Source organism: Limanda limanda, chromosome 17 (assembly GCF_963576545.1).
Source record: "Limanda limanda chromosome 17, fLimLim1.1, whole genome shotgun sequence".
NCBI classification, from domain to species: Eukaryota; Metazoa; Chordata; class Actinopteri; order Pleuronectiformes; family Pleuronectidae; genus Limanda; species Limanda limanda.
In genome coordinates this window covers 1809400-1835438 of record NC_083652.1, presented here as the reverse complement: position 1 = coordinate 1835438, position 26039 = coordinate 1809400, and the positions used below count along the sequence as shown (strand labels likewise).

Below are 26039 nucleotides of genomic sequence, written 5' to 3'. Positions count from 1 at the left end.
CACAGAGTTTCTCTGGTCTCAGCTGCTCTGAGATCAGCGCCGCAGCTTCTGGATCAGAGCAGAGGCTGCAGCTGGTTTCTACCGAGCTGCAGTTTCTGTGTCTTTCTCCAGTCTGATCTGCTTTCACTTTTTGTTTTCACATTTCGCCAACGCCAACTAAAATATATAGGCTGCAGCTATATGTTTTTATTTATTTCAAAATAGGGTACTTCTTATTTCATACATTTCCCACAAATATGGGGATGACTCAAATAACCCTACATAGTTCTGCGTTTAATTTATTTCAAAGTAGGCCTACACTTGCCTGTGTATTTTCTTCTCCTCTTCATAAGCATTTGGTGTTTCCCTTTGTTGTAACAGGTAAAAATAAATAAAATGTCAACAGTTTTCTTTATTGTTGTTCTATAATTTCATAAATGCAATAATCCAAAGTTTAGTATAGTATAACTTTATATAAAACTTTATTAGCTTTGTTATAAAATATGTTTTGCGGCTCCAGACAAATTTTATTTGGGGGAAGAGGGGGCAAAATGTCTCTTTTGATAGTAAAGGTTGCCGACCCCTGCTATAGACCTATAGGAGGGACATCTAATGGTCAACCTAAGTACTGCAAGCTAGACTAGTATGCAGTTGTAGACACAACACAGGGGGTCCCTGGACCTGAGAAGGGAAGATAAGGAGTTTAATTTATGTGAATTAAACTCCTCTTTTAGTCACATTTATCTATTAAATGTGACTAAAACTAGACTAAAATGTAATTTGTTTTCGTCGACTAAAACTAGACTAAAATGTAATTCGTTTTCGTCGACTAAAACTAGACTAAAACTAAGGATAAAAATGACTAAATGTGACTAAAACTAATATGCATTTTCGTCAAAAGACTAAGACGAAGACTAAATCAAAAATAGCTGCCAAAATTAACACTGCTTTGATTTAAAATTATATTTGACGATTGATTGTTGGTTTTCATGCCATCAGTTCTTTCATCTGTCTGTTTCATGCCTCTCTGCAATCCAAATTTCCATCACTACAAAAATATGGTTGAAATAACAATAAACAAATAATAATAAATATATTAAAATAAAAATACAAAATGAAAATAATAATAATAATAAATAAAATTTTTAGGGCTGCAAAGCAGCACTGGGTGGGCCCGAGCACATCCATTTTGAAGCGTTGCATGCTTTTTGTCTGAAAAAACAAAAATAACCAGTTCTGAGAGAGAGAAAGACGTGACCTTTGCAAGACATAAAGTTTCCTTTGATCTAGGAAGACTGAAATCAAAGGATTCATGGTCCATGTATGTCCGCGTTACAGACCATCGTGTTTTAATGGTGTGTAATCAAACTTTGACGCCACGGTCACACCGTGTGATTAAAAAAAAAACTGTCAGTCAGTTTTTATCTCCGTCTTGTTGTGATGACACTCATCACAATTTGAAGTTGATCTGATGAAAACCCTGGTACAAGTGTATCAAAGAAAAAATGTGGAATATGGCCAAAATGGCCACTAAATGTTAAATAGCAGGCTTCCTGTTGTGTTTTTCCAATTGCACCAAGAGACTTTTTTGTTTGTCTGGTCATGATACACCTGTATATCGATTTTTGTGAAGATAGGTCAATGGGAACACCTTCCGGGGGTCTCGGGCTGTCTCGGGGGGTACCGTTGAGCCATTTTGCGACGCCCATTGAAAATTCCTTCAGAATACGTAAATTTTCACCACTTTCTAACTTTCTGCAAATTTTGGTAAGAAGTTGAGCATGTTAAAGCCCTCAAAAAGCAAATTCATTTGCCTGAATAATAATAATAATAAATAATAAAGATTGCTTAAAACACAATTTCAAATATAACATTTTTAGGGCTGCAAAGCAGCACTGGGTGGGCCCGAGCACATCCATTTTGAAGCGTTGCATGCTTTTTGTCTGAAAAAACAAAAATAACCAGTTCTGAGAGAGAGACGTAACCTTTGCAAGACATAAAGTTTCCTTTGATCTAGGAAGACTGAAATCAAAGGATTCATGGTCCATGTATGTCCGCGTTACAGAACATCATGTTTTAATGGCGTGTAATCAAACTTTGACGCCACGCCACGGTCACACTGTGTGATTAAAAAAAAATCCGTCAGTCAGTTTTTATCTCCATCTTGTCGTGATGACACTCATCTCAATTTGAAGTTGATCCGATGAAAACCCTGGTACAAGTGTATCAAAGAAAAAATTTGGAATATGGCCAAAATGGCCACTAAATGCAATATAGCAGGCTTCCTGTTGTGTTTTTCCAATTGCACCCAGAGACTTTTTTGTTTGTCTGGTCATGATACACCTGTATATCGATTTTTGTGAAGATAGGTCAATGGGAACACCTTCCGGGGGTCTCGGGCTGTCTCGGGGACACCGTTGAGCCATTTTGCGACGCCCATTGAAAATTCCTTCAGAATACGTAAATTTTCACCACTTTCTAACTTTCTGCAAATTTTGGTAAGAAGTTGAGCATGTTAAAGCCCTCAAAAAGCCAATTCATTTGCCTGAATAATAATAATAATAATAATAATAATAATAACTAGGGCTACGTTGTAGCACTTGCGGGCCCGAGCACCTGCACGTTGAAGTCTGTTGCGGTCGGGGAGAGAGCGATCGATGACCAAGTGCACGTCTCCGCTTTGGATGCGTTTTCCTCTCTGTGGCAAGGATAAACACTTCACTTCCTGTAGCCACCAGGGGGCGCTGTGATTTAAAGTCTTAATTTCTGTGTAGATGTCATCAGGCTGGGACTCTAGTCTTACATGTCTAGTTTGGACTCAATTGGACAATAAACGCTTCACTTCCTGTAGCCACCAGGGGGCGCTGTGATTTAAAGTCATGATTTCTGTGTAGATGTCATCAGGCTGGGACTCTAGTCTTACATGTCTAGTTTGGACTCAATTGGACAATAAACGCTTCACTTCCTGTATCCACCAGGGGGCGCTGTGATTTAAAGTCATGATTTCTGTGTAGATGTCATCAGGCCGGGACTCTAGTCTTACATGTCTAGTTTGGACGTGATTGGACAATATATGTCCGAGATACAGAACCTCGTGTTTTGATGGCGTATAATCAAACTTCGACGCCACGGTCAAACGGCCTTAAAGCCATATGAATATCTTGAGGGGGGGGCTGATGATACACACATGTAGTTTGAGTGAGATAGAACCATGAACACTGAAGTTACAGCATTTCGTGTTTAACGGCGAGTTGATGAACTTTGACGCCACGCCACGGTCACACGGTGTGACGAAAAAACAATCCCTAAATCATTTTTTATCTCCATCTTGTTGTGATGACACTCATCTGAATTTAAAGATGAACTGATGAAAGCCCTGGGACAAGTATGTCAAAGTAAAAATGTGGAATATGGTCAAAATGGCCACTAAATCCAAAATGGCGGACTTCCTGTTTGGTCTAACATATCGATCCAAGAGACTTATTTGTTTGTTATGAAAAGACACATGCCATAATCAATTTTTGTACATGTCAACCAATCGTAGTGCCGGGGCTGCCCTTTAGGGGGCGCTAGTCAGTTTTTTTGCCACGCCCATTTCTTAAAACCATATGAATATCTTAAGGGGGGGGATGTTCACACAGACGTGTAGTTTGAGTGAGATGGAACCATGAACACGGAAGTTACAGCAATTTCGTGTGTCATGGCGAGTTGATGAACTTTGATGCCACGCCATTAGTATGGCGTTTGACGAAAAGTCACAGTAATCTTATATCTTCATTATCAATGTCTTGAGACCCATTTGATACAGTTTGACATGGTTGAGGTCAGTGGATGAGGAGAAATACATCCAAGTGTAAGACATGCAAAAAAACATACATTTCCTGATGCCACCAGGGGGCGCTGTGATATTAAGTCATGATTTCAGTGCAGATGTCATCAGGCCGGGTCTCTTGTCTTATGTGTCTAGTTTGGACTCGATTGGATCGTGTTTGTCCGAGATACAGAACCTCGTGTTTTGATGGCGTTTAATCAAACTTTGATGCCACACCAAGGTCACACGGTGTGGCGAAAAGTTGATTTTTTAAGTCAACTTTTTTCTCCATCTTGTTGTGATGACACTCATCTGAATTTGAAGTTGATCTGATGAAAGCCCTGGGACAAGTACATTAAAGTAAAAATCGCCAAAATGGCCAAAATGGCCACTAAATCCAAAATGGCGGGCTTCCTGTTGCGTTTTTCATAATGCCCTTTGTGACTTTTTTTCATGATTAGTCACGATACACCTCTTGCCCGATTTTGGTGAAAATCGGTTATGTGGAAACCTAGGGGCTGGGTTCCAGGGGGCGCTGTTGAGCCATTTTGCCACGCCCATTTCCAAATACACCAGAATACGTAAATTTTCACCACTCTCTAATTTTCTGCAAAGTTTGGTAAGAAGTTCAGCATGTTAAAGCCCTCAAAAAGCCAATTCACTTTAGTCACAATAATAATAATAATAACTAGGGCTACGTTGTAGCACTAACGGGCCCGAGCACACGCGCGTTTCAAGTCTGTCGCGGTCGGGGAAGAGACAGCGTTCAATGACCAAGCGCTGGTCTCCGCGTTGCATGGGTTTTTTGCACTGCGGCAAGGATAAACGCTTCACTTCCTGTAGCCAGCAGGTGGCGCTGTGATTTTAAGTCATGGTGTCTCTGTAGATGTCATCAGGTCGTGACCCTTGTCTTACATGTCTAGTTTGGTCTTGATTGAACCAAATATGCCTGAGATACAGAAGCTCGTGTTTTGATGGCGTGCAATCAAACTTTGACGCCAGGCCACGGTCACAAGGAAAGACGAAATGTTAAAATTCAAATAACTTTACATCTCCATCTTGTTGTGAAGACACTCATCGAAATTTTAAGTTGATCTGATGAAAGCTCTACGACAAGTATATCAAAGTAAATATGCAGAATATGGCCAAAATGGCCACCAAATCCAAAATGGCGGGCTTCCTGTTTACTCTAGCATATCTCTCCAAGAGACTTATTTCTTTGTCATGAAAAGACACATGTCCCCGTCGATTTTCGTAGCTGTAGGCCAATCGTAGTGCCGGGGCTGCCCTTTAGGGGGCGCTAGTCAGTTATTTTGCCACGCCCATTTCTTAAACCCATCTGATAGTCTTCGGGGGGGGCTGTTGATACACACATGTAGTTTGAGGGAGATGGACCCGTGAACACAGAAGTTACAGCGATTTCGTGTGTCATGGCGAGTTGATGAACTTTGATGCCACGCCATTAATATGGCGTTTGACGAAAAGTCACAGTAATCTTATATCTTCATTATCAATGTCTTGAGACCCATTTGACATAGTTTCACATGGTTGTGCAAAGGGGATGAGGAGAAATACTTCCAAGTGTGAGACGTACCAAAAACAAGACATTTCCTGCTGCCACCAGGGGGCGCTGTGATTTTAAGTCACGATTTCTGTGTTGATGTCTTTGGGTCGCGACTCTTATCTTATGTGTGTAGTTTGGACTCGATTGGACCAAATATGTCCGAGATACAGCCGCCCGTGTTTTGATGGCGTTTAATCAAACTTTGACGCCACGCCACGGTCACAGGCTCTGACGAAAAGTTGATTTTTTTGATAACTTTAGTATTCCATATTGTTTTGATGAGACTCGTCTAAATTTTAAGTTGATCCGATGAAAGCTCTACGACAAGTATATCAAAGTAAAAACGTGGAATATCGCCAAAATGGCGACTAAATCCAAAATGGCGGACTTCCTGTTCCTTATTTCATAACGCACTGAGAGACTTTTTTGTGCGTCTGGTCACGATACACAACTGGGTATTTTTTTTGTGAGGATCGGTGAATGCTAAATGAGGGGCTTATCCGTAGGTGGCGCTATTGAGCTATTTTGCCACGCCTATTTCCAAATCCTACAGAATATGACCATTTTCACACATTTCTAACTTACTGCAAAGTTTAGAAACTATTTGAGCATGGGAAAGCCCTCAAAAAGCCAATTTAACTTGGCGGAGAATAATAATAATAATAATAACTAGGGCTACGTTGTAGCACTTGCGGGCCCGAGCACCTGCACGTTGAAGCCTGTTGCCGTCGGGGGAGAGAGCGGTCGATGACCAAGCGCACGTCTCCGCGTTGGATGCGTTTTCCTCTCTGTGGCAAGGATAAAAGCTTCACTTCCTGTAGCCACCAGGGGGCGCTGTGATTTAAAGTCATGATTTCTGTGTAGATGTCATCAGGCTGGGACTCTAGTCTTACATGTCTAGTTTGGACTCAATTGGACAATAAACGCTTCACTTCATGTATCCACCAGGGGGCGCTGTGATTTAAAGTCATGATTTCTGTGTAGATGTCATCAGGCTGGGACTCTAGTCTTACATGTCTAGTTTGGACTCAATTGGACAATAAACACTTCACTTCCTGTAGCCACCAGGGGACGCTGTGATTTAAAGTCATGATTTCTGTGTAGATGTCATCAGGCTGGGACTCTAGTCTTACATGTCTAGTTTGGACTTGATTGGACAATATATGTCAGAGATACAGAACCTCGTGTTTTGATGGCGTTTAATCAAACTTCGACGCCACGGTCACACGGCCTTACAACCATATGAATATCTTCGGGGGGGCTGTTGATACACACATGTAATTTGAGTGAGATAGAACCTTGAACACTGAAGTAACTGCATTTTGTGTTTCACGGCGAGTTGATGAACTTTGACGCCACGCCACGGTCACACGGTTTGACGAAAGATAAATCCCTAAATCAGATTTTATCTCCATCTTGTTGTGATGACACTCATCTGAATTTAAAGTTGAACTGATGAAAGCCCTGGGACAAGTACATCAAAGTAAAAATGGTGAATATGGTCAAAATGGCCACTAAATCCAAAATGGCGGGCTTCCTGTTTGGTTTAACCTATCGATCCAAGAGACTTTTTTGTTTGTAATGAAAAGACACATGTCCCCATAGATTTTTGTACATGTCGGCCAATCGTAGTGCCGGGGCTGCCCTTTAGGGGGCGCTAGCCAGTTTTTTTGCCACGCCCATTTCTTAAAACCATATGAATATCTTCAGGGGGGGGATGTTAACACACACATGTAGTTTGAGTGAGATGGAACCATGAACACTGAAGTTACAGCAATTTCGTGTTTCACGGCGAGCTGATGAACTTTGATGCCACGCCATTAATACTGTGTTTGACGAAAAGTCACAGTAATCTTATATCTTCATTATCAATGTCTTGAGACCCATTTGGTACAGTTTGACATGGTTGAGGTCAGTGGATGAGGAGAAATACATCCAAGTGTAAGACATGCAAAAAAAAGACATTTCCTGTTGCCACCAGGGGGCGCTGTGATATTAAGTCATGATTTCAGTGTAGATATCATCAGTCCGGGACCCTTGTCTTATGTGTGTAGTTTGGAATTGATTGGTCCAAATATGTCTGAGATACAGAACCTCGTGTTTTGATGGCGTTTAATCAAAGTTTGACGCCAAGCCACGGTCACACGTTGTGACGAAAAGTTGATTTTTTAAGTCAACTTTTTTCTCCATCTTGTTGTGATGACACTCATCTGAATTTGAAGTTGATCTGATGAAAGCCCTGGGACAAGTACATTAAAGTAAAAATCGCCAAAATGGCCAAAATGGCCACTAAATCCAAAATGGCGGGCTTCCTGTTGCGTTTTTCATAATGCCCTTTGTGACTTTTTTTCATGATTAGTCACGATACACCTCTTGCCCGATTTTGGTGAAAATCGGTTATGTGGAAACCTAGGGGCTGGGTTCCAGGGGGCGCTGTTGAGCCATTTTGCCACGCCCATTTCCAAATACACCAGAATACGTAAATTTTCACCACTCTCTAATTTTCTGCAAAGTTTGGTAAGAAGTTCAGCATGTTAAAGCCCTCAAAAAGCCAATTCACTTTAGTCACAATAATAATAATAATAATAATAATAAGAATAATCCTTACAATTTCAATAGGGCCTCTCACCATTCGGTGCTCGGGCCCTAATAATAATCATTTCAATTTCAATAGGGCCTCCCACCGGAGGTGCTCGGGCCCTAACTAGGGCTACGTTGTAGCACTTGCGGGCCCGAGCACCTGCACGTTGAAGCCTGTTGCGGTCGGGGGAGAGAGCGAACGATGACCAAGCGCACGTCTCCGCGTTGGATGCGTTTTCCTCTCTGTGGCAAGGATAAAAGCTTCACTTCCTGTAGCCACCAGGGGGCGCTGTGATTTAAAGTCATGATTTCTGTGTAGATGTCATCAGGCTGGGACTCTAGTCTTACATGTCTAGTTTGGACTCAATTGGACAATAAACGCTTCACTTCCTGTAGCCACCAGGGGGTGCTGTGATTTAAAGTCATGATTTCTGTGTAGATGTCATCAGGCTGGGACTATAGTCTTACTGTCTAGTTTGGACTCAATTGGACAATAAACGCTTCACTTCCTGTAGCCACCAGGGGGCGCTGTCATTTAAAGTCATGATTTCTGTGTAGATGTCATCAGGCTGGGACTCTAGTCTTACATGTCTAGTTTGGACTCAATTGGACAATAAATGCTTCACTTCCTGTAGCCACCAGGGGGCGCTGTGATTTAAAGTCATGATTTCTGTGTAGATGTCATCAGGCTGGGACTCTAGTCTTACATGTCTAGTTTGGACTCGATTGGACAATATATGTCCGAGATACAGAATCACGTGTTTTGATGGCGTTTAATCAAACTTCAACGCCACGGTCACATGGCCTTAAAACCATATCAATATCTTCGGGGGGGGGGGGGCTGTTGATACACACATGTAGTTTGAGTGAGATAGAACCATGAACACTGAAGTAACAGCATTTCGTGTTTCACGGCGAGTTGATGAACTTTGACGCAACGCCACGGTCACACGGTGTGACGAAAAAACAATCCCTAAATCATTTTTTATCTCCATCTTGTTGTGATGACACTCATCTAAATTTAAAGTTAAACTGATGAAAGCCCTGGGACAAGTATGTCAAAGTAAAAATGTGGAATATGGTCAAAATGGCCACTGAATCCAAAATGGCGGGCTTCCTGTTTGGTCTAACATATCGATCCAAGAGACTTATTTGTTTGTTATGAAAAGACACATGCCATACTCAATTTTTGTACATGTCGGCCAATCGTAGTGCCGGGGCCGACCTTTAGGGGGCGCTAGTCAGTTTTTTTGCCACGCCCATTTCTTAAAACCATATGAATATCTTCAGGGGGGGGATGTTAACACACACATGTAGTTTGAGTGAGATGGAACCATGAACATGGAAGTTACAGCAATTTCGTGTTTCACGGCGAGCTGATGAACTTTGATGCCACGCCATTAATACTGTGTTTGACGAAAAGTCACAGTAATCTTATATCTTCATTATCAATGTCTTGAAACCCATTTGATAGAGTTTGACATGGTTGAGGTCAGTGGATGAGGAGAATTACATCCAAGTGTAAGACATGCAAAAAAAAAAGACATTTCCTGTTGCCACCAGGGGGCACTGTGATATTAAGTCATAATTTCAGTGCAGATGTCATCAGTCCGGGACCCTTGTCTTATGTGTATAGTTTGGAATCGATTGGTCCAAATATGTCTGAGATACAGAACCTCGTGTTTTGATGGCGTTTAATCAAACTTTGACGCCACGCCACAATCACACGGTGTGACGAAAAGCTGATTTTTTTCAGTCAACTTTTTTCTCCATCTTGTTGTGATGACACTCATCTGAATTTGAAGTTGATTTGATGAAAGCCCTGGGACAAGTACATTAAAGTAAAAATCGCCAAAATTGCCAAAATGGCCACTAAATCCAAAATGGTGGGCTTCCTGTTGCGTTTTTCATAATGCCCCTTGAGACTTTTTTTCATGATTAGTCACGATACACATCTTGCCTGATTTTGGTGAAAAACGGTTATGTGGAAACCTAGGGGCTGGGTTCCAGGGGGCGCTGTTGAGCCATTTTGCCACGCCCATTTCAAATTACTCCAGAATACGTAAATTTTCACCACTTACTAATTTACTGCAAAGTTTCATAACTTTTTGAGCACGTTAAAGCCCTCAAAAAGCCCATCCTTTTGCCGGAAAAATAATAATAATAATAATAATAATAATCATTACAATTTCAATAGGGCCTCTCACCATTCGGTGCTCGGGCCCTAACTAGGGCTACGTTGTAGCACTTGCGGGCCCAAGCACCTGCACGTTGAAGCCTGTTGCAGTCGGGGGAGAGAGCGGTCGATGACCAAGTGCATGTCTCTGCGTTGGATGCGTTTTCCTCTCTGTGGCAAGGATAAAAGCTTCACTTCCTGTAGCCACCAGGGGGCGCTGTGATTTAAAGTCATGATTTCTGTGTAGATGTCATCAGGCTGGGACTCTAGTCTTACATGGCTAGTTTGGACTCAATTGGACAATAAACGCTTCACTTCCTGTAGCCACCAGGGGGCGCTGTGATTTAAAGTCATGATTTCTGTGTAGATGTCATCAGGCCGGGACTCTTGTCTTATATGTCTAGTTTGGACTTAATTGGACAATATATGTCCGAGATACAGAACCTCGTGTTTTGATCGCGTTTAATCAAACTTCGACGCCACGGTCACACGGCCTTAAAACCATATGAATATCTTGAGGGGGGGCTGTTGATACACACATGTAGTTTGAGTGAGATAGAACCATGAACACTGAAGTTACAGCATTTCGTGTTTCACGGCGAGTTGATGAACTTTGACGCAACGCCACGGTCACACGGTGTGACGAAAAAACAATCCCTAAATCATTTTTTATCTCCATCTTGTTGTGATGACACTCATCTGAATTTAAAGTTGAACTGATGAAAGCCCTGGGACAAGTATGTCAAAGTAAAAATGGTGAATATGGTCAAAATGGCCACTTAATTCAAAATGGCGGACTTCCTGTTTGATCTAACATATTGATCCAAGAGACTTATTTGTTTGTAATGAAAAGACACATGCCCTAATCATTTTTTGTACAAGTCGGCCAATCGTAGCGCCGGGGCTGCCCTTTAGGGGGCGCTAGTCAGTTTTTTTGCCACGCCCGTTGCCTAAAACCATATGAATATCTTCAGGGGGGGGCTGTTAATACATAAATGTAGTTTGAGTGAGATGGAACCATGAACATGGAAGTTACAGCAATTTCGTGTTTCACGGCGAGCTGATGAACTTTGATGCCACGCCATTAATACTGTGTTTGACGAAAAGTCACAGTAATCTTATATCTTCATTATCAATGACTTGAGACCCATTTGATAGAGTTTGACATGGTTGAGGTCAGTGGATGAGGAGAAATACATCCAAGTGTAAGACATGCAAAAAAAAAGACATTTCCTGTTGCCACCAGGGGGCGCTGTGATATTAAGTCATGATTTCAGTGTAGATATCATCAGTCCGGGACTCTTGTCTTATGTGTATAGTTTGGAATCGATTGGTCCAAATATGTCTGAGATACAGAACCTCGTGTTTTGATGGCGTTTAATCAAACTTTGACGCCACGCCACGGTCACACAGTGTGACGAAAAGTTGATTTTTTTAAGTCAACTTTTTTCTCCATCTTGTTGTGATGACACTCATCTGAATTTGAAGTTGATTTGATGAAAGCCCTGGGACAAGTACATTAAAGTAAAAATCGCCAAAATGGCCAAAATGGCCACTAAATCCAAAATGGCGGGCTTCGTGTTGCGTTTTTCATAATGCCCCTTGTGACTTTTTTTCATGATTAGTCACGATACACCTCTTGCCCGATTTTGGTGAAAAACGGTTATGTGGAAACCTAGGGGCTGGGTTCCAGGGGGCGCTGTTGAGCCATTTTGCCACGCCCATTTCAAATTACTCCAGAATACGTACATTTTCACCACTTACTAATTTACTGCAAAGTTTCATAACTTTTTGAGCACGTTAAAGCCCTCAAAAAGCCCATCCTTTTGCCGGAAAAATAATAATAACTAGGGCTACGTTGTAGCACTTGCGGGCCCGAGCACCTGCACGTTGAAGCCTATTGCGGTCGGGGGAGAGAGCGTTCGATGACCAAGCGCACGTCTCCGCGTTGGATGCGTTTTCCTCTCTGTGGCAAGGATAAAAGCTTCACTTCCTGTAGCCACCAGGGGGCGCTGTGATTTAAAGTCATGATTTCTGTGTAGATGTCATCAGGCTGGGACTCTAGTCCTACATGTCTAGTTTGGACTCAATTGGACAATAAACGCTTCACTTCCTGTAGCCACCAGGGGGCGCTGTGATTTAAAGTCATGATTTCTGTGTAGATGTCATCAGGCCGGGACTCTAGTCTTACATGTCTAGTTTGGACTTGATTGGACAATATATGTCCGAGATACAGAACCTCGTGTTTTGATGGCGTTTAATCAAACTTCGACGCCACGGTCACACGGCCTTACAACCATATGAATATCTTCAGGGGGGGGGCTGTTGATACACACATGTAGTTTGAGTGAGATAGAAACATGAACACTGAAGTTACAGCAATTTCGTGTTTCACGGCGAGTTGATGAACTTTGACGCCACGCCACGGTCACACGGTGTGACGAAAAACCAATCCCTAAATAATTTTTTATCTCCATCTTGTTGTGATGACACTCATTTGAATTTTAAGTTGATCTGATGAAAGACCTGGGACAAGTATGTCATAGTAAAAATGTGGAAAATGGCCAAAATGGCCACCAAATCCAAAATGGCGGGCTTCCTGTTTGATCTAACATATCAATCCAAGAGACTTATTTGTTTGTTATGAAAAGGCACATGCCATAATGGATTTTTGTACATGTCGGTCAATCGTAGTGCCGGGGCTGCCCTTTAGGGGGAGCTAGTCAGTTTTTTTGCCACGCCAATTTCTTAGAACCATATGAATATCTTCAGGGGGGGATGTTAAAACACACATGTAGTTTGAGTGAGATGGAACCATGAACACGGAAGTTACAGCAATTTCGTGTTTCACGGCGAGTTGATGAACTTTGATGCCACGCCGTTTATATGGCGTTTGACGAAAAGTCACAGTAATCTTATGTCTTCATTATCAATGTCTTGAGACCCATTTGATACAGTTTGACATGGTTGAGGTCAGTGGATGAGGAGGAATAAATCCAAGTATAAGACATGCAAAAAACAAGACATTTCCTGTTGTCACCAAAGGGCGCTGTGATTTAAAGTCATGATTTCTGTGTAGATGTCATCAGGCCGGGACTCTTGTCTTATGTGTGTAGTTTTGACCCAATTGGACCAAATATGTGTGAGGTACAGAACCTCGAGTTTTGATGGCGTTTAATCAAACTTTGATGCCACGCCACGGTCACACGGTGTGACGAAAAGTTGATTTTTTTAAGTCAGGTTTTTTCTCCATCTTGTTTTGATGACACTCATCTAAATTTGAAGTTGATTTGATGAAAGCCCTGGGACAAGTACGTCAAAGCAAAAATCGCCAAAATGGCCAAAATGGCCACTAAATCCAAAATGGCGGGCTTCCTGTTGCGTTTTTCATAATGCCCCATGAGACTTTTTTTCATGATTTGTCACGAAACACATCTGGCCCGATTTTGGTGAAAATCGGTTATGTGGAAACTTAGGGGCTGGGTTCCAGGGGGCGCTGGTGAGCCATTTTGCCACGCCCATTTCCAAATACTCCAGAATACACAAAAATTTTCACCACTTACTAATTTACTGCAAAGTTTAGAAACTTTTTGAGCACGTTAAAGCCCTCAAAAAGCCTATCCTTTTGCCGGAAAAATAATAATAATCCTTACTGATTCAATAGGGCCTCTCACCATTCGGTGCTCGGGCCCTAATAATCCTTACAATTTCAATAGGGCCTCTCACCATTCGGTGCTCGGGCCCTAATAATAATCATTACAATTTCAATAGGGCCTCTCACCATTCGGTGCTCGGGCCCTAATAATCATTACAATTTCAATAGGGCCTCTCACCGTTTGGTGCTCGGGCCCTAATAATCATTACAATTTCAATAGGGCCTCTCACCATTCGGTGCTCGGGCCCTAACTAGGGCTACGTTGTAGCACTAACGGGCCCGAGCACACGCGCGTTCCAAGTCTGTTGCGGTCGGGGAAGAGAGAACGTTGGATGAGCAAGCGCTCGTCTCCGCGTTGCATGCGTTCGGCACTGCGGCAAGGATAAACGCTTCACTTCCTGTAGCCACCAGGGGGCGCTGTGATTTTAAGTCACGATTTCTGTGTAGATGTCTTCAGGTCGGGAATCTTGTCTTATGTGTCTAGTTTGGATTTGATCAGACCAAATATGTCTGAGATACAGAAACTCGTGTGTTGATGGCGTTTCATCAAACTTTGACGTCACGCCATGGTCAGAGGCTCTGACGAAAAAATAAAATTTTGATAAGTTTGAATCTCCATCTTGTTGTGATTAGACTCATATAAATTTTAAGTTGATCTGAGGAAACCTCTACGACAAGTATATCAAAGTAAATATGCAGAATATGGCCAAAATGGCCACCAAATCCAAAATGGCCGGCTTCCTGTTTACTCTAGCATATCTATCCAAGAGACTTATTTCTTTGTCATGAAAAGACACATGTCCCCGTCGATTTTTGTAGCTGTAGGCCAATCGTAGTGCCGGGGCTACCCTTTAGGGGGCGCTAGTCAGTTATATTGCCACGCCCATTCCTTAAACCCGTCTGACAGCTTTCAGGGGGGGGCTGTTGACACACACATGTAGTTTGAGGGAGATTGAACCTTGAACACCGAAGTTATAGCAATTTCGTGTGTCATGGCGAATTGATGAACTTTGATGCCACGCCATTAATATGGCGTTTGACGAAAAGTCACAGTAATCTTATATCTCCATTATCAATGTCTTGAGACCCATTTGACATAGTTTCACATGGTTGTGCAAAGGGGATGAGGAGAAATACTTCCAAGTGTGAGACGTACCAAAAACAAGACATTTCCTGCTGCCACCAGGGGGCGCTGTGATTTTAAGTCACGATTTCTGTGTTGTTGTCTTTGGGTCGTGACTCTTGTCTTATGTGTCTAGTTTGGACTTGATTAGACCAAACATGTCCAAGATACAGACGCCCGTGTTTTGATGGCGTTTAATCAAACTTTGACGCCACGCCACGGTCACAGGCTCTGACGAAAAGTTGATTTTTTTGATAACTTTAGTACTCCATATTGTTGTGATGACACTCGTCTAAATTTTACGTTGATCCGATGAAAGCCCAACGAAAAGTACATCAAAGTAAAAACGTTGAATATGGCCAAAATGGCCACTAAATCCAAAATGGCCGACTTCCTGTTGCTTTTTTCATAACGCACTGAGAGACTTTTTTGTGCGTCTGGTCACGATACACAACTGGGTATTTTTTTTGTGAGGATCGGTGAATGCTAAATGAGGGGCTTATCCGTAGGTGGCGCTATTGAGCTATTTTGCCACGCCTACTTCCAAATACTACAGAATATGGCCATTTTCACACATTTCTAATTTACTGCAAAGTTTAGAAACTATTTGAGCATGGGAAAGCCCTCAAAAAGCCAATTTAACTTGGCGGAGAATAATAATAAGAATCATTTCAATTTCAATAGGGCCTCCCACCGGAGGTGCTCGGGCCCTAATAATCCTTACAATTTCAATAGGGTCTCACCAGACACCTTTGATGTCTGTGCTCGGGCCCTTATAATAATAATCCTTACAATTTCAATAGGGTCTCACCAGACACCTTTGATGTCTGTGCTCGGGCCCTAATAATGAAATCTATTTAAAGCTTATAACACAGCACACAGACAGATAATAAATTGCTGCACAATACTACCGTGTATTGTATTGCAAGGTAACTATACAAATATACACAGTAGATGTGTAGTAGTAATTCATATTTAAGAAGGCAATCAATTATTTAAGATTTGTTCACAGCAGGATTTGTGTTTTTTATACTGCATATTAATTATCTTCAGCGTTGTTGAGCAGATCCACTCATCTTATTCAACACAATTCTTTTTTGTGGTAGGTTTATTATCAGGAACTTGAGAATACACTGGCATTTACAGAAAATACACACTGGCAAACCCTTCAATGCCTAAGTGCTCATCAGTCTGAGACTTAAAAAAGAGCTGAAACCTATGAGCTGGTCCAACTTGGTGTGATAGAAAGCTACTGAGCTCACACTGATATTAACTGTGTAGCCATCATGTCACCAATACATACAGAGGTGATTTCTCCAGACAATAAGTTGTACTGCAAGGCTGTTGCCACAACGGTACCTGAAAAGTCTGCAGAGCCAGAGTGTGGTGTCAGACAGGATCCGAGTAGTCAGCTTCCGCAGTCGCTCTCTGTCCAACACTGAGATGTAGGCTGCCAGGCTGTGACCCAGCAGCGCTATGTGACCCTGTTCACCCACATTCTGCATCCTACTGGAGACAACAAAAAGCAGCTTTGTCATGCACTTTATGTCAACTGCCTCCATTTATCTATTTCCATGGAGAAGTGTGTGTTGATCTCCGATAATTTACATGCAAAGCTAATGTCACACAACATAAACTGTTCTCCTCACTGTGCTTCTTTCCTTCCTTGTAATCAGGTCTATACCAAGGTGTTGTGTCTGCAGTGTCTACATTTACACGTCAACAATCAAACTAAGGCTCAATGACAGGCCTGAAATGACTCAGCTTTTCCACACCATAATGCAATGCCATCATTAAAAACACATGATAAGTTGCATCAACTTAATCCATAGTTATAAAGCATTCTTTATTGTTAAGAATTTTCCCAGATGAATTTGATTTGGAAAAGAAAAAAGTGACCAAATACAGCTCAGTAACAACTGTATCAATCTGCTGACAGTGCTATGCAGTGTTCAGTATTATGTCATATTGTATGCATCGCTTCTGCCAGAGGCATAATGTTTTCAGGTTTTCATCTGTCCCTCGTGGAAACGACATTTCAGGAATGCTGTGAGAAATTTGTGACAAAGGTTCCCTTGGACTCAAGAGCTGTGTCTCAATTTCGAGGGCTACATACTTTCGGAGGTTGTATTTGAAGATCAATCACAGCGGTATGACTAGACTGTCAAATGTGTCCTTCTACGCCTGAGAAACGGAGGCTCCATCAGATGAATCCTTCCCGGCTCGGGAAAGTGATTATAATTTAACTTAGTTCTACTTACTGTCGGCAGGGCTTGTCCTCATTCTCTTCCTCTTCGTGAAGGAGGTTGTGCACTATGTGCAGTATAGTGGCAACATCCTGACCACTGCACAAGAGACACAAAGGAACCAATAATCAGCTTCAAACTCTTGCCACTTTCCAACAAACCATATAAAATGTACTATCAACCTCAAATGTACATAGTATTTTTAAAAGTATTAATATTCATCAGATAAAAAATGTAATTACCTCCACAAAAGGAGGTTATGTTTTAACTGCTGTTTGCCTTTAAGCAGGATTAACGAAAAACGATAGAACTGTTTCTTGTGAAACCTGGTAGAGGGCTGTGTCATGAAAGAAGGTATTAAACTTGGACAAAGAGGCAGACCCAGGAATCTTTTAACGCTTCAACATTGTGAGATTGGGCGTTTTTGACTGATTTCCCATGCAATAAGTAAAGGATCTTGTTAAAAAAAAATCAGGCACATTTAAGGGACTGATGTCTATGAGTGTGTGCAATTTGGTGCAGGTTGAGAGCATTTAAGAGGACTGTTGGGTCTTGGCAGAAGTCTGTGCTCTATTGAGTGCCATTCTAGTTTTACTTAAAAGGGTGGGGCACTTAACTTGAATAGTGAGTGTACATTAAACTATTGGTGCCACTGTATAAACGCTGTTCTACTTTTTAGTTATCTTTTCGATAGAACAGGTGCAATGCACCATACTGGAGTGGCTACTTTTTCACCATGCTGTCACCCCACATATGTTTACATGTAAAGAAGAGAGGGTAATAATGAAAACGAAAAAGTGTGTACACGCCCTTGGCCTACATGAATGTTTGCCTTTGTGTCCTGAAGTGTCTGTTTACCCTTCAAATAGCCTACATTCTGATACAGCTGCCAGGTCCATGCTGTCACTACCCGCCACCATTTTAATCTCTGAAGGCTTTTCAGATCTTTTTGATGGTCTCAAATTGATCATATTACCAAGTGAATCAATCAATCATATTATATGTGTAAAGCCTATATTCACAAATCACAATTTGTTTCATTGGGTTGTAACACGGTTTGACATTCTCTGCCCCCTAAGAGAGTGAGAGTAAGGAAAAACTACAAAAAAAAATTTAACAGTGTAAAAAGAACATAAAAACCTCAGAGAGCCACATGTGAGGGATCACTCTCCCAGGAAGGACAGAAGTGCAAAAGATGCCACGTGTAATAGAGAACATTAGAAAGATAAGGGTATTTTCCTCATTACTTTGAATAAACACTAATGAATCAGAGTCAGAGGGCTACAGTCTGGCTGTGAATTACTTTAAATTCCATGCTGGCCTGTTTGTTTGTAAATGTGTGTTTGTATGTACAGGATGTGTTTGTGTGCTCGTGCCTGTGCGTGTGTGTGTGTGTGTCTTACTCTCCCTGCAGGGGTCCAGGGATGCTGGTTCTGCTGAAACGTCGGATTTCTGTTCCTGTCTCCAACTCTCTAAACAAATCAAGAACACAGACACATAGAGATCTTAAGTACAATCTTGGACATTATATAATGTTGCATTCATGTGCTTTTAGCTAGAAATTCAAAATTGGATGCCATTCATTTTTTAAATTTTCTCTTTGGTTGTTCTTTGTGAAAAAACATTGAATATCCATTATCAAGAAGACTAACAGAGGCAGCACAGTCAAAGTGAGTCTATGATCTAAGATTCACAGATCATCAGAAAGTAATTTGTGTAACTTGTTGTTCATTTCCCTACTGTGTGATTTGTAGACAGCAGCCTCTAATCTTACCTCTGTCCATCTCCCAGAAGCCTCATGGCTTCACTCAGATTCTTGCCCACTTGAGCCAGTGTGAAGTCCACCATCATCCAAGGGGTGTGTGTGGGTGTGTGTGTGTGTGTCCGTGTGTGTGTGTTTGTGCTAGTACAGAAGTCAAGAGAATATTAGGACAATAATTTTACAAATTGTTAGTTTACACAATGAATATACACACACATTTAAATATTTAGACACACTGGCATTGTATTCCCAGCAAACATCTACGGGTACAATTCTGAAATGTGTGTTAATTACAGGTTTACAAATATGTAGGTCAATAAACAGGAGACCAAATTAAGTCATAAGAATACCAAAATAAAGCTGTTCAAACTTAATTGTCTGTTACTGTCACCTACAGGAAACACATTATACCTGTGATACATTGTCTACTTCAGGCCCCAGATTAACGCATCCATCTGGACCTTTTCCATTGTATTAAGTTATATGAGATGAAATGAGAACAGACAAGTAGCAGTACACTACCTTGTCTCATAAAGACTGAGAGAAACCCTTCCTCTTAAAACAAAGGTCAAATACACTTTCTATATAATATTGCTATGCAGCAAAGCAGTTTTTTTGTGTGACTCAGAGTAAAAAGCTAATCACCTATCTTTCACTCATATAAGTTTTATATAGTCTTCAGTTTTCACATCATTATATCTGGTCACTGCAAATATAGATTTAAAAATGCTCTGTTTCTATGTTTGTGCCTGAAACTATGCTCAGTATTGTACATGTTTATCAACAACACAAAGCTCAACACTTCTATTCCTTATGCGTTTGAGACTTTAATGTGGAGCTGGTCCACAGAATGGCTGTGAAATTAATCTACTGTTATCCCTTACTTTAAATTAAATTGTATTTGTTTCAGGTAAAATCATAATATACTTTACTTCAAGGCACTAACATAGAATGGTTTTGTATTTATATAGCGCTTTTCTAGTCCAAAGTGCTTTACAGTACAGTTTTACATTCACACATTCACACACACATTCATACAGTGCATCTAATCGCAGCTCAATTTTATTCTATGGGGGGCCATTCAGGGTTCAGCATCTTGCCCAAGGACACTTCGGCATGCAGATGGGTCAGACTGGGGATTAAACCGCCGACCTTCAGGTTGGAGGACGACCACTCTACCCCTCAGCCGCAGCCGCCCTGTAGGTAGCTACCTTCACAATTATAGAGAAACCCAACAGTTCCCACAATGAGCATCACTTTGGCGACTGTGGAGAGAGACAACTCCCTCATTAACTGGCAGAAACCTCTAGCAGAGGCTAAAACTTGGTTAAGTTCTGTATCTGTTATTGTGAATTAATGGTGAATCTCTTGGTGCAGTGAGTGTGTTCACCAGCAGTTCAAAATGTTCTGCCTTCTGCGTATATTTTACTAAATGGTAAATGGTCTGTATTTAAAGTAAAACACACATTCATACAGTACATCTATTAGCAGCACTTTTTTGTTCTATGAGAGCTATTAAGAGAACTGATGATAACCTCATTATACTGACAGATAAAAGCTGAAAAGGTTTCTAAACTTGATGGACGGGAATTTAAGGCTTTGAGGGTAGAATATAGTGGAGCATTCAAATGGGTGTGGACACCCATTCATTTGTAAGCACGTTCACTGTATTGACTTTGGACACTTGTACAATAACCATTGAGACATGACTTGCTATCTAAAACTGGCTGAGCCACTTAGTGATTGTCCTGAAAAAGATAGTACACAGAAAAATGATAATTCCCTCATTATCTACTCCACTACGCTGATGGAGGGGTGGGTGAAGTGTTTGAGTCCACAAAACACTTTTGGAGTTTCAGGGGTAAACCAATTCCAATACAAAAAATGTAACCGTATAAACCATTAAATGCCTCCATACTGCCTCTGGGTTATCCTCAAAGTGTCCGTAAGACCCAACATACAAATTCCACTCAAAACTGAATAATTTACCCCATGTTTTCAGCCTAAATGTCTGCTCCGGAAGGTACTTGAACTAGCAATGCTACCGGTAACGCACACCCTTGGAAAAGAGCTTGTGTGCGGTTTGTTCACGTGAACGTGAATGCGGCTCGAGGCAGGAGGATAATCTGGCTTAAGGCAGTATGGAAGCATTTTATGTTGTTTTTGACGTTTGAAGAACTGGTCGCCATTTATTTCAATTGTATTGGATGCGGGGGCAACGCTGTTTACCACTGAGACTCCAAAAGTGTTTGTGGACTCAAACACTTCACCCACCCCTCCATTGTTATAGTTTCATGTTTTCATTTCACAATCCCTTTAGCCGCACATTTGAGTCTGCTCTTTCTCTGGAGTTTGCCTTTTACGCAGCAGGAGATTTTCCGCTCAGACATGTTCACAATAACACAGAAATCTCTGGACTTATTCTGCTGCAGGGTTTTTGTTTGCAGCACTTTTACTGTGTCTTCTACGTGTGTGGCTGCTTTTTTATTCTGACATACTTGCTTACAAATTTGTATTATTCTTCACTTTTGCATCTGTCACGTGTTAGACCATCTTTAACATGCCGACTCTCTCGCCTGGGAATTTGCATTCTCACATACAGAGCCTCCGGTGAATGTCCATTCAGTGCATGTCTCAAAGCAGATTAAGACAGCATTATTTAAACTTCCAGATTTTATTAAACTACTAACATTTCTAAATGTTGTACAAGCTCTCTGCTCAGTTCAACTGTAAACTACAATAACTTTTATCAACATTAGTAATGCATAATGCATGTCATTTATAAAAGTTAAATTAAGGAATATGGATACTTTATAAAAAAATATGAAACATATATAATATCAAATATATACATGTTTACATACATGTATACATGTGTCGGCTAAAATAACATTTCTCATACTATAGAGAGATTGAAGATAAGAGTAATCACATAACTGTCAAACTAAATTTAAATTAAAAAATTTAATTTGACTCACTCTCTCAGCATAATTTTGTATTATTAACAGATGTCTCTGAACAGTTTGGCATTTATTTGGAAATGTTGTCATCTACAAGCCTCTTTTAAAATTTCAGCTGTTTTATATTTATTTTACAAGGTGTGATTGTTTTATCACAGTGTTACTGTTATAGTTGAATTAAATAGATACATAACATTTCAATAAAACCCCAACCAAGAGGTATGTGAGGAAATGGTCTTAGGAGACCAGCCTGGCACCAAGGGACTGTTTTGAGACCACAGACTGGGAAGTGCTGTGTGGGCGATTGACAAACCAACCCATTGCATAGCTGACTCCATAAACTTCTGCATGAGGATCACTGTGCCTATCCGGATGGTATGGTGCTTCTCCAACGACAAACCCTGAGTGACCCCTGCACTAAAGACCCTACTGAACAAGAAAAGGGGAAAGCAGGGGATAAGGATGAACTGAAGAGAGTACAGAGGGACCTAAGGAATGAGAAAAGGAAGGGCAAGGATGGGTATAGGAGGAAGTTGGAGGGATGCCACCAGGAGAACAATAAAAGAGAGGTTTGGAGAGACCTCAAATGACACAGCTATTGTCGGTCATGTAACAGAGGGAAACAAATTGCAGTACAGGAGGGGTCATCAGTGACTTTTTCCACTGGTGTTATCTAAATTGCCCTCACAACAACGCACGCCATCAAGACAATAGAGATGGTGACAGACTTTCACAGGAAGTCACCCTAGACTACATGAAAGAACACCAAGGATGTGGACATTGAGATCGTAGGGGACAACAGATACCTGGGTGTTCACCTCAACAACAAACTGGACTGGTCCACCAACGCAGACTTCCTGTACGAGAGAAGGAATGCTTCTGCAGCACCTTTATTACCACGGCTGATGTTGTTTGTGCAAATGGCATTCCAATGTTTTAATCTGTTTGTGTTAATAATCAATATTATTTATTCGTAAACCAGACTAGACTGTAAAGACATGCACTGAACTCAGGAGAATCCGCTGACATTCTCAGGAGGGGCTGTAAGTGAAAATGCAAATGTCCAAGTGAGAGTTGAACATCCTCCGTTTCTCTGGCCAAAAACATGTGATCTGCACAGCAGAATCAATTTGTTACATCCTGCCTCTGCCTGCTGACCCACCCCTCTCCTGCACACGTCTGAGCAGAGAATCTCCTGCTGTGGGGTTCATGTGTGGAGGGCAAACTCCAGAGAAAGTCCAGACCCAAATCTGTGGACATTGTTTGGAGTTCATGTGTGAAAACAGCTTAGTTCTAAACTGACTCAAGGACTTGACTTGTCTTGACTGAGGTGATGATGTTGGAGTGGTGAGTGGAAAACTCCCTGGAATCATCAGCCACTACATGTCCTTTATTTTATTTAATGGCGTTAAAAAAATAATAATGAAAAAAACAACTCACGTAAATGTGTCCAATTTGACTTTCAATACATTGAGTCAAGAGTGGCTGCAATGAAATAGATGGCTAACAGAGAAAAAGACACAGAGGCTAGCTATCTGCTATTGCTAGTCGTGTATCTCCAATGGTACACAGCTTCACACAACGTCACTCAGCTCCACGCAACGTCACACAGGAACACACAACCTCACACAGCTACACGCAACGTCACAAAGCTTCAGGCAACGTCACACAGCTACACACACAGATACTCAGCTTCACACCGCTACAAACAGCTTCACACAGTAACATTCGGCTTCACATAGCTACACACACAGCTACAAACAGCTTGACTCAGTTTCACTCACAGCTACAAACAGCTTCACATAGCAACACTCAGCTTAACACAGCTACACACAGCTGACAGAGCTCTCTCGCGCTCTCGCTCTCTCTCTCTCTCTCAAACACACACAGTTGACAGTCTCACCGAGGTGGATCTGAAGAGATAGAATGTGATGGAGTATCTTCAGCAGGTTCCTGCAGGTTGGGACTGACACGTATTTACTGCGGCGGCTGCTGCACCGTCAACATATCGGACACTTCACTTCCTGGACTGATGCGCTACGTGCGTTCCACGCTGGCAGCGTTCACGTCACGCTCTGTCACGGAGCCTGACCGGTCACCATGACGACGACGATTTATTTTTAAAATGATACATTGTATTATGTTATATACATTTTGTTGAGCTTTGATTTGCTTTGTTATCATGAAACGGGGGCATTGGCAAATACACAAATAAATAAACGTATTGATAAATAAATACATAAATATCATATACAAATCAACTTGAGGTGTGAGCATTGAGAGCAGTAGACGTTTCATACACCTGCCTTACGCGTCCGAGTGTGAGGCCCGTCAGTTTAAAATAAAAAACAAATACATTATTTCAGCAAGATATTGCAGATGTGAACAAGTAACCCTTACTTACAATCACAACACACAGCTGATAACACTAATGAGTCAGTTTATGCAACTGCCCCATCATTTGCAAAATACCCCTGTCTGTTGTTGAATTTAAAAATGAATTGTTCATAGTTAATCATTTCTCCCCACCACTCGTTAAAGGGAGTGTTTTCTTTAGTTTTCCAGTGTCTGAGCTCAATCCTGCAGCTTGTGATAAGGTCCTGTCTGCACTGTAAAATCTGCTGAACACACAATCTCATCCTTTCTTATATTTTGCCAACTTTATACCAAGAACTTTGTTAAGGAATGTGATAATGACATGAGTGTGCCTCTGTTCTTTTCACAGCTCCACCCTGTCAGTATCCCCTAGCTTCAAAATAGCCATTTTACAGGGGGGCTGGTAATTCCTATATGAATGATCTCATAATTGATTAATTGAGTCTGCATTTCCCTTATGTTTTACACCAGCTTCCAACAATGATTTTCCATTTCCATATTTTGGGCTGAGATGATTTTAGGAAAGAAAATTGATTGCAATTATTTTCAGCATTATTTCACCTGTCCAATGTGTATAATATGTATACACAATGAAAATTAACGTTAGGGAGGAGTAATATCCACATTTAACCATGACATACAGAAGTGAGATTACTTTTTTTTTATTGTTGTTCAGTTGTTTCACTAATTTATAAAAGTCAACTTAAACAAGACAATGAAAATCCAGGAGTAGAAACCCTCTGGAGAGTCTAAGGAAAATGAGTAGGGGCTCAGGTGTCCTTCATCCACCTGTCTGGGTTCACTGCCACTGGTTCTCTGGTCCTCTGGTCAGTCTCTGGGCTATTGAGGACACCTGGTGAAGAAAAACAACACCAGCAGAATCCAGTACTATGTAGCCTGGAGGCCTTTCAGTACAGAGGCCTTATTCATAAAGGTTGCAGCACAGTGCTCTGTCATCGAGGCTGGAGCTCAGCTCCGCACATCTGTCAGCGTAGATGATTCCTATTTTTGTTTCTCTCTCTGCATTTGTCATAAGGTTAATAAAGGCCTACTGGTTATTGATTCCTTTTTTATTTTTGTCTCCTTGTGTTTATGTATGTGTTGTATTTATGTTTTCTCCCTGAGTTCTGTTTCCTGTTTCATATTATAGTTTCTGCTCCTTGTGTGTTTTCCCACCTTTACTTCCTTTCTTTGTCATGTGTCCTGCCCCTGTGATGGTCTGTACCAGTGTGTTTCACCTCTACCGAATTCCCCTTGCCCCAGGAAGTTTAGGCGGGAACACAAACAAGGAGCAGAACTCAGGGAGAAAATATAAATCCAAACACAAACATAAACACAAGGAAACACTGGAAAAGGCGAAAGAAACAAGGAATCAATCAAAATGAAAACACTTCATTTTAGAGGGCAAAAGTCCGGAATAATATAGAGTCCATAGACATGACCACACCTTGCGGTTGTATGCCTCTGCCAACCTCTGCAGTTTTTGTCTACACTTTTTCTCATATGAAGTCACTGTGACCTTTGACCTGTGGCCTGTGATAAGGCAGCAGCATGAATCCACGGAGACAACCTGCCCTATTGCTCAGTAAATGATCCAAGAACTTGTGCAGCTCTGCTAGAAAGGATTTTATAAAAAAGTGTGTGAATAATAGCCACATGTATTTCCAAACTAATCCAGAAATTATGGAAACTGTCAAATAAACTACTTAACTCACAAAAGAAAAACAGGTACATAAAAAAATGAATTGTAATATGTGACATGAGTAAATGTAATAGTGAGCAGTGAAGCTTAAATTGTAACTGTAGT

At 41.3% G+C, this 26039-nt stretch overlaps 1 protein-coding gene across 3 annotated transcripts in view; it reads right to left on the bottom strand.

Annotated features, from left to right (window-relative positions):
- pdxdc1 (pyridoxal-dependent decarboxylase domain containing 1) overlaps positions 1 to 23871 on the bottom strand; it is a 52704-nt gene extending 28833 nt beyond the window's left edge. For 2 of the 3 annotated variants that reach the window (XM_061089860.1, XM_061089862.1), the window contains exons 1-5: positions 23760 to 23871; positions 18909 to 19037; positions 18538 to 18606; positions 17150 to 17233; positions 16248 to 16394 (exon numbers count right to left, since the gene is read on the bottom strand). In XM_061089860.1, coding sequence (XP_060945843.1) covers positions 16248 to 16394; positions 17150 to 17233; positions 18538 to 18606; positions 18909 to 18985 — 377 coding nt within the window. In that variant the 5' untranslated portion in view covers positions 18986 to 19037; positions 23760 to 23871. Of the gene's footprint in view, positions 1 to 16247; positions 16398 to 17149; positions 17234 to 18537; positions 18607 to 18908; positions 19038 to 23759 lie in introns of all 3 variants that reach the window. The other variant, XM_061089861.1, reaches the window with a different exon arrangement.
- Between the last annotated feature and the right edge of the window lie 2168 nt (positions 23872 to 26039).